At 45.9% G+C, this 9,012-nt stretch overlaps 1 protein-coding gene across 1 annotated transcript in view; it reads left to right on the top strand.

The window, feature by feature from the left end:
- The first annotated feature begins 3,072 nt into the window (after positions 1-3,072).
- The window catches only part of PSMC6 (proteasome 26S subunit, ATPase 6), an 11,417-nt gene continuing 5,477 nt past the window's right edge, over positions 3,073-9,012 (top strand). The window contains exons 1-7 of the mRNA XM_027703976.1: positions 3,073-3,247; positions 4,033-4,112; positions 4,344-4,383; positions 4,742-4,794; positions 7,665-7,732; positions 8,138-8,252; positions 8,806-8,893. Of these exons, the coding sequence (XP_027559777.1) occupies positions 3,121-3,247; positions 4,033-4,112; positions 4,344-4,383; positions 4,742-4,794; positions 7,665-7,732; positions 8,138-8,252; positions 8,806-8,893 (571 nt within the window). The 5' untranslated portion in view covers positions 3,073-3,120. The remainder of the gene's footprint in view (positions 3,248-4,032; positions 4,113-4,343; positions 4,384-4,741; positions 4,795-7,664; positions 7,733-8,137; positions 8,253-8,805; positions 8,894-9,012) is intronic.

Here is a 9,012-nt window from a genome sequence, read left to right as displayed (position 1 = left end):
TTCCTGACCCACGAGGATCATAGAATCATAGAATCAGCTGGGTTGGAAGGGACCTCTGAGATCATCAAGTCCAACCCTTGATCCACTACCGCTGTGGTTACTAGACCATGGTGCTAAGTGCCACATCCAGTCTCTTTTTAAATATCTCCAGGGATGAAGAATCCACTACTTCCCTGGGCAGCCCATTCCAGTGTCTGATCACCCTCTCCGTTAAGAATTTCTTTCTAATATCCAACCTAAACCTCCCCTGGCACAGCTTAAGACCCCGAGCCCTCTTGTCTTGCTGAGAGTTGCCTGGGAAAAGAGACCAACCCCCACCTGGCTCCCCCCTCCTGTCAGGGAGTTGAAGAGAGTGAGGAGGTCTCCCCTGAGCCTCCTCTTCTCCAGGCTGAACAGCCCCAGCTCCCTCAGCCTCTCCTCATAGGACTTGTGCTTGAGTCCCTTCACCAGCCTAGTTGCCCTCCTCTGGACCTGCTCCAGGACCTCAATATCCTTCCTGAACTGAGGGGCCCAGAACTGGACATAGTTGGATCATCCCCTGGCCCTGCACAGGATGCCCCAATAATCCCACCCTGTCCCTGAGAGTGTTGTCCAAACGCTCCTTGGGCTCTGTCAATGAAAATAGTCTTAAAGAAGAAAATACTTAACCCCACTAAGGACGCTGTGGATGAAAAGCAAGGCTAATATTGAAAAACCAAAGCAAACTTTTAATGAGTATTCACAGAGATCAAATCCCTGATGGCAACAGCAAACCACATATCCTGGTCCACTTGTATCCTTCACAATGACTGGAGAGAGAAAACTAGACAAAAAAAAACCAAACAAACAACAAATTGACTTGATTCACCTTTTCAGTTGTGTTTCTGAACTATCCAGCACATTTTTCTGCCAAGAATCTAATCACCATACTCTAATCCTTTACTCCTCCAAATCTTTAACCAATTTTGAACTACAAAATCTTATTATTTTGTGGCTGCCTCATCCCTCAAAGTCTTCATGGCCAGGTTGTGTTGCAAAATGTGGAACATGTAAAAATTTTCCAAAGAAAGGATGTTCCTTAATGTTTGATCTCTGTATAACTTCAAGCATAATCAATAAGAAGGGAGATTTAATCCATGAAACAGAGAGTGGCCAACAAGCTTTAAGTGATGTCCAGGTGTTAGAAAACCAAATTATTTGTGGGTGGAACCTTGTTAAGGTCAGGGCTGGACGTGCTTCAATGGTCTCAACCTAGGGGGAGGTTAACAAAGCCTGGGAAGAAGGATGTACCACTGATAGTGGGCATGAGAATGCAGAATTTGTGGGCCACATGGGACATGGCAGAACTCCCAAGACAAGGAAAAAACTAATAAAGCAAACTCAGCAATTGTGCTGAATCAGCTCCAACTGGGTAAAAGGTAATTCTGGCAGCCCCAAGGATCTGAGAGCTCAAAATAGGCAGAAAGACAGAGCTTCAACTCAATAAAATGAATAAAACACATGCAGGGTTTTGGGAATGTTATGGATTCTTTTCTCTTCACTAGGAAGTTACACAGCTACCAGCTACAGAGGGACAGGGGAAGCTTCTGCCAGTATAAAATAGTGATGTACACATAAAGAAGAAAATACTTAACCCCACTAAAGGACTCAGTGGATGAAAAGCAAGGCCAATATTCAAGACCAAAGCAAACTTTTAATGAGTATTCACATAGAGCAGCTACCTCATGGTGACAGCCAACCACATATCTTGGTCCATTTGCAGCTTTCACAATGACTGCAGAGAGAAAATTAGAGAAAAAAATTACATTTACTTGATGCACTGCTCTGAGTTGTGTTTCTGAACTATCCACTGTGGGTTTTTTGCTAATAATCTGATCATCAATACTTTAATTCTTTACTCCTCCAAATCTTTAATGATATTTAAATTACAAAAGCTTGTTGTTTTTTGGCTGCCCCATTCCTGGAAATGTTCAAGGCCAGGTTGGACACGGCTTGGAGCAACTTGGTCTAGTGGAAAGTGTCCTGGCCTGTGGCATGGAATGAGATGAGGTTTAAGGTCTCTTCCAACCCAAACCAGTCTGGGATTCTATGACACCAAACCTTCCAGGTTTCACCCGAATTACATCCACCCAAAGCAGAGACTAAGGAAAAGGAGTCTGATCCCTCCCTGGCAGCAACAGCAGCCAAAAGCCTTCACACACCACCAGCCTTCCCTTGCACATGTTTTGGGATGATCTCCTGAGACAAAGCAAGATTTGGGTGAGCGGCTGCTCTCTGCTGTTGGTTCTTTGCAGAGCCATGGGGACATTTCCTTCCAAGGGAGGAAATCCCAACATTTTTCTTAGCTTCCCACTGCCAGAGGGCAGGTTTAGATTGGGATATTGGGAAGGAATCCTTGGCTGTGAGGGTGGTGAGGCCCTGGCACAGGTTGCCCAGAGAAGCCGTGGCTGTCCCGGGATCCCTGGAAGTGTCCAAGGCCAGGTTGGACGAGGCTTGGACCAACCTGGTGTAGTGGAAGGTGTCCCTGCCCATGGCAGGGGATGGAATGAGATGAGCTTTAAGGTCCCTTCCAACCCACACCATTCCATGCTTCTATGAAACCTCTGAAAAACGAAGTCTGACGCTTAGAATAAAGCAATGGATGCTCCAAACGCTGGTGAAGGGAAGAAAGAGATGGACAGAATGTGAAATCTTTGACAGCCCCCAATCCCAACAACAAACAAACAAACAAAAATAAAAAAAAATAAAACAAATAAAATAAAAAAAAATCAGTCATCGATTCACGTTCAAACAGTGGGTGTCCCCGTGGCGAGGGGTGGAGGGTGGGACTGGATGTCTTTAATGTCCCTCCGGACCCAAATCATTCCGGGATTCCATGAGGCCTCCCCTCAGCCTCCTGCCCCCCAACGGGCTGTGCCCGCTCCTTAACCCAGACGCTCAGAGCGCTGACACCGCCGCTGCCTTATCGCGGTTCTATAGCGCCGTTTGCAGCACACACACACACACACACAAACACACAGACAGAGAGAGAGACAGAGCGCGGCCCGTCGCGACCTGTCGCGACAGGGCGTTTCCCCTCCGCGGCGGGAGGGGGCGCTGCGCGGCGCCGGGCGGTGAGGGCGGTGCGGCCCCCCCGCGGCCATGGCCCTTCCCGGCATCCCCTATGAGCGGCGCCTGCTCATCATGGCGGACCCCAGAGACAAGGCGCTCCAGGACTACCGCAAGAAGCTGCTGGAGCACAAGGAGATCGACGGCCGCCTCAAGGAGTGTGAGCGCGGGCAGCCGCCGGGGGCTTGCGGGGGGAAGAAGCGGGGGGGGGAGAGGGGATCGGTTCTACAAGGAGCACCCCCCTCGCTGAGGGAGAGCGGCGGCCGCGGCGCTGCCCGCGCTTCGTCATGGGCCTGGCCGGGCCCCGGGAGCGCCGGGAGGGGGAGTGAGGTGGGCGCTGCCAGGGCCGCGGAGGGTTCGCTTCTCCTCTTGGGAGGGCGCCGAAGGGTCGCAGGGTCGCAGAATCGTTTAGGTTGGAAAAGAGCTCCGAAGTAGTCGAGCCCAGCCTGTGACCGGTCGCCACCTTGTCAACTAGACCGGAGTGTCCAGTGTTGCCTTAAACAGCTCCAGGGATGAGGCTCCCACACCTCCCTGGGCAGCCTGTTCCCGATGACTGACCACCCCTTCCGTGAAGAAATTTTCCCTAATATCCGACCTAAACCTCCCCTGGCACAGGTTAAGGCTCTTTCCTCTCATCCTGTCCCTTGTTCCCTGGGAGCAGAGCCTGACACCGCCCAGCTCCCCCCTCCTGTCAGGGGGTTGCAGAGCCAGAAGGTCCCCCCTGAGCCTCCCTTTCTCCAGGCTGAGCCCCCCCAGCTCCCTCAGCCGCTCCTGCTGCTCCAGACCCTTCCCCAGCCGTGTTCCCTTCCCTGGACACATTCCAGGGTCACTTTCTGGGTTTGCTGATCTCCCACAATCTCACTTTGCTGCTGGAAAAGAGTCTGGTCCCGGCTTCTTGTTGGATTAGAAGTTTCTAAATTCCCGTGTTTGTTTCCTTTTTTTTAGTAAGGGAACAGCTGAAAGAGCTCACCAAGCAATATGAGAAATCAGAAAATGACCTCAAGGCCTTGCAGAGCGTGGGGCAGGTACGTGACACAAACAAGGGCTCGGCATCCTGCAGTGTTTGTTGACAGTGAACTTGTCTGGAAATGACATTTAAATCCATTTTTGGCATTGAAAAAGAGAGAGTTGGTACGGCCCGGCTAACAGAAACAGGGTCTTTGACATCAGGAACTAAGCACATGGGTTAGAGAGGCTTTCTCTAAGTTCTGCAATGTTAATTTATCTCTAGGCTAATACTGTATTTGTCCTTTCAGATTGTTGGTGAGGTTCTTAAACAGCTGACAGAGGAGAAATGTAAGTACACTAGAATGTTATGTTCTGTGAGACCATGAAAATCATGGAGTGGTTTGGGTCGTAAGGTACCTTAAAGGCCACCTTGTTCCAGTCCCTGCCATGGGCAGGGACACCTTCCACTATTCCAGGTTGCTCCAAGCCCCATCCAACCTGGCCTGGAACACTTCTAGGGATGAGGCAGCCGCAAAGTAACAAGCTTTTGTAATTTAAATCTGGTTAAAGATTTGGAGGAGTAAAGAATTAAAAGTATTGGTGATCAGATTATTAGCAAAAAAACATATTGGATAGTTCAGAAACACAACTCAGAGCAGTGCATCAAGTAAATTTTGGGGTTTTTTTCTTTATTTTCTCTCTGCAGTCATTGTGAAGGCTACAAATGGACCAAGATATGTGGTTGGCTGTCGCCGTCAGGTAGGTGCACTTTGTGAATACTCATTAAAAGTTTGCTTTGGTCTTGAATATTGGCCTTGCTTTTCATCCACTGGGTCCTTACTGGGGTTAATTATTTTTTTCTTTAAGGTTTTTTTATTCTTTAGGGCTATTTATGGCTATTTTATACTGGTGTCTGCTTCCCCTGTCCCTCTGTAGCTGGTAGTAGTGTAACTTCCTAGTGAAGAGAAAACAATCCACAACATTCCCAGAACCTTGCACGTGTTTTATTCATTTTATTGAGTTAAAACTGTCTTTCTGCCTGATTTTGGACTCTCTGAAAATTAATGATCATTATGAAAATTAATCAACTGTGTTGTGACCATTACTGTCACAGTGCTGAGCTTTAGATTTAATATTAAATATTAATTGTGTATCATAGAATCATGGAGTGGTTGGGGTTGAAAGGGACCTTAAAACTCATCCAGTTCCACCCCCTGCCATGGGCAGGGACACCTTCCACTATCCCAGATTGCTCCAAGCCCCATCCAACCTGGCCTGGAACACTTCCAGGGATCCAGGGGCAACCACAGCTTCTCTGGGCAACCTGTGCCAGGGCCTCCCCATCCTCACAGTCAGAAATTTCTTCCCAATATCCAATCCCAACCTACTCTCTGTCAGTTTAAAGCCATTATCTTTATCCATATCTTAATGTATATTTTTTTCCTAATGCTTTTGCCCTCCAGTGGATAATTATGGGAGGCAAAGCCCCCGTTCTAAACACTTGGAGGGATTTTTATTTGTCCTTAGTGATCTTAAAAAAAAAAGCTTTGGCTCTCCTGGTCCACAGGGCAGCAGCTGTTTAACCTACATCAGATGGTGTAGAAATCAGCCACTTTAGTACAGAGCCTTCCTTGCAGCACAGTCCATCTGCCACAGTCAGCAACAACCACTTGGAGGTACTTTTTGTTCCTCTCATCCCTGACTTTGAGAAATGGGAGCAAAGAACAACACATATGAAATGTGGGACTGTCAGGTACCTCTGAACAGGGAATAACAGCCCCAGAGGAAGGATCATTTTGATCATTCAGCTTTTTATTTAGCAATTTTAGTGCACAAATAAGTGTAAGAACTTTTTCCAGCTGTGACCTCCCAGTGCATCATGAACTGATTCCTTTATGCTGCAAGAATTAGCTGCAGTTGAGTTTTTAAGACATCATGTTCTCCTCTGTCATGGAAGTTGTGAAAAATAAGAATTCCTTCAGTAAAAGGAGCACAGGGGTGGTATTGATTTTAGAGGTGACTTTTCTATCTCATTCTGAATAGAAACTGATGTTCATTACAGAATTTTGGGACATAAATGTAGTTAATTCCATTTAGGGGCACTTAAGGTAATCCTGGAGTTCTGTGTTGAAACAGAGAAATCCGAAGGAATAGGTTGTCCTTGGAGGAACCTGGCATTGCAACACATACTTTCAAGTCTATTCTTTGGTAAAAACACTCTTTTATCTTAAAAGATCCTTGATTTGATACCAAAGGCTCATAAAACATATCCATGGTTGTTTTTAAAATGTCAAAATATCAAGACAAATCCTTTCTCCCAGACTAGGATGAGTTTTTGATCAAAGCCCTTGTGGCTGAGCTGTGCTGCTCAGGAGGGAGAGTGATGCTGTTTGAATTGAAACAAAATTACTTCCCTGTCTCAAGTGCACTTCCTAAGGAATTTGAGGTCAAGTGGTTTCTCTTTGGTTTCTTCTCGCTGCAAAATAAATCTGCTGGGCAAAGTTGACTGTGATAAAATTCCGAGCTGTTACAGGTTTCTTAGGATGAGGCAGCTGGGAAGAGGTCTCAGGAGTGACCCCAGTAAAGGAGGAGGGACAGCTTGATCCTAAACACTGCCAGAGAGTCAAGAACCCACATGGGCAAGGGACCTTATAAATCCCCCAGTGAGGACAATGGGAAGCTTCCAGCAGTCCTGGAAAAGGGCTCTTGAAATCCTTGTTGTGCAGATGCCACGTCACAGAATCCGAGAATGTTTTGGGTTGGAAGGGACCTTAAAGCTCATCTCATTCCAAGCCCCTTCCATGGGCAGGGACACCTTCCACTATCCCAGGTTGCTCCAAACCCCATCCAACCTGGCCTTGGACACTTCCAGGGATCCAGGGGCAGCCACAGCTTCTCTGGGCAACCTGTGCCAGGGCCTCCCCACCCTCACAGCCAAGAATTCCTTCCCAATATCCCATCTAACTTTGCCCTCTGTCAATGGGAATCCGTTCCCCCTTGTCTGTCACTCCATGCTCTTTTCCAAAGTCCCTCTCCAGCTCTCCTAAGACACAGACCTGCCCAAGTGGGTTCAATCCATCAAGGGAGCAGCTCCAACATGGGCTGTTCCTTGTCCTTAAAGCTCAGAATAAACTGGTTTCTTAAAAACAAGGTGAAGAACACAAGTTGTTTTGTTTTAATCCCAGCAGAATTTAGCAGGGTGTGGCTGGAATGTGTTTAAAATTCACATAAAATGGAGCAATCAGACAAAAACTGCTGAGGCAGATGAGGAGGCATCTGAGGTGAAAGAGTAGTAACTGAACAGCTGACTTCAAATTGGGATATAACATGTAAAAATGTGCCAACAGCTGGTTCTGTCCTGTGTGGAGCAGAGGGGAGGATTAGATCCCACTAATCCAGTCAGATGGACAGCAATAAAAATAAAAATTAATGATGGTCTAGAAAATAGTGTTTATTGTCAAGACTGGTGGAGGTAAGTTAATGACTGCTTGGTGTGTGGCTCAGTAGCCTTGTTTTCTTCTTGTGTGGGGTTGAGCAAAGAGTGCAAGCTCCAGTAAACATCCTAAAAACAGGGATTGTTTTGGAATGTGGTTGTAACAGAATTCCTTTTTTTCTCTTTTTGGGACTAGCTTGACAAAAGTAAGCTGAAGCCAGGGACAAGAGTTGCTCTGGATATGACCACTCTGACTATTATGAGGTAGGTTTCTGCTCTTCTGCTCATCATATAAAGGGGAAAAAATAATTATCTGAGTACATCCACAAAGATTTGAATGATCACTTCGGTAATATTGTGTAAAAGTTTTCTGCAGAGCAGTGCTAAAGTAAGTTACTTTGAGGGAAATATATGTTATATGATTCAAAAAGAAATTGGTTGTTCTTAAAAAAAATGTTACAACTAATTTTCAGCCTTTTTTTAAGCTTTGTTTTAAAACTTGAGAAAGTTTGCTTGGTTTGGGGTTTATTCTGTTTTTTTCAGCACACATACTTGTCTTTTTGTCAAGGTGGGAGGAGAAGAAGTAATTTCCACAGTTGCTGTAAAATTTATGGGAATAACTTTATAAATTTATAACACTGAAAAATAACTCTTAACTCTGTTTTCCAGATATTTGCCCAGGGAAGTGGATCCATTGGTTTATAACATGTCTCATGAAGATCCAGGGGATGTTTCATATTCTGAGATCGGAGGGTTGTCAGAACAGATCAGAGAACTAAGAGAGGTACCCAGTGCCCCCAAAACACTTAGCAAATAGTGATTAATGTTCTGAGTGAAGTTTTTCAGGAGAAAAAACACTTGTTGATGTTTGCCCTACAGTACCATCAGGCTGTTAAAGGATCCTCTCAGATCAGTGCTTTCCATGTTTCATTAACTGGAATGAAGTGCTTGGATTGAGATTAAAATAAAGAAAATATTTTAAAGGAGAGGGTTTAAAGGATCCAAGACCTTTTAGGCTGAGGGAATGCCACGAAGTCAAGTGGGAGGGCATTGGTAGGATTGACAACCAGGAAAGCAAATTGGAATTTTGCACAAACACTATGAGAATTGCTCTGGGGAGTGGAATTATGGATTGAGCAGAGAGGATCAAGAGGAACCATCCATTGCAGAGCTGAAGTGTGAGCAGGAAGGGCAGGATTCTGGATCAGCCTGACATTTTCTTACTTAACAGTTTCTCAGACAAAATATGCTGCCAATAAATAAATGCAGGGGTATGAAAAACAGGCTGGCAAACGTACCATTAGCTGTTTTAAACCTCATTCTCTGTCCCTTCACAGGTAATAGAGCTGCCACTTACAAACCCAGAATTATTCCAGCGTGTGGGAATTATTCCTCCCAAAGGCTGTTTGCTGTACGGGCCCCCTGGTGAGTCCCAGCAAAGGGGAACCAGAGCTTGGTTGTTGCTTTCAAACTGTGCCAAGACCCTCCTTTATTTTGCCTTTTTTCCCTTTCCTTTTTACTTTTCTTTCCTTTTCATTTTTTCT

Source organism: Neopelma chrysocephalum, unplaced genomic scaffold, assembly GCF_003984885.1.
Source record: "Neopelma chrysocephalum unplaced genomic scaffold, ASM398488v2 Primary Assembly neopelma1_253, whole genome shotgun sequence".
Lineage (NCBI taxonomy): Eukaryota > Metazoa > Chordata > Aves > Passeriformes > Pipridae > Neopelma > Neopelma chrysocephalum.
The sequence above is the reverse complement of the archived record's forward strand: the minus strand, read 5'-3'. Positions and strand labels throughout refer to the sequence as shown.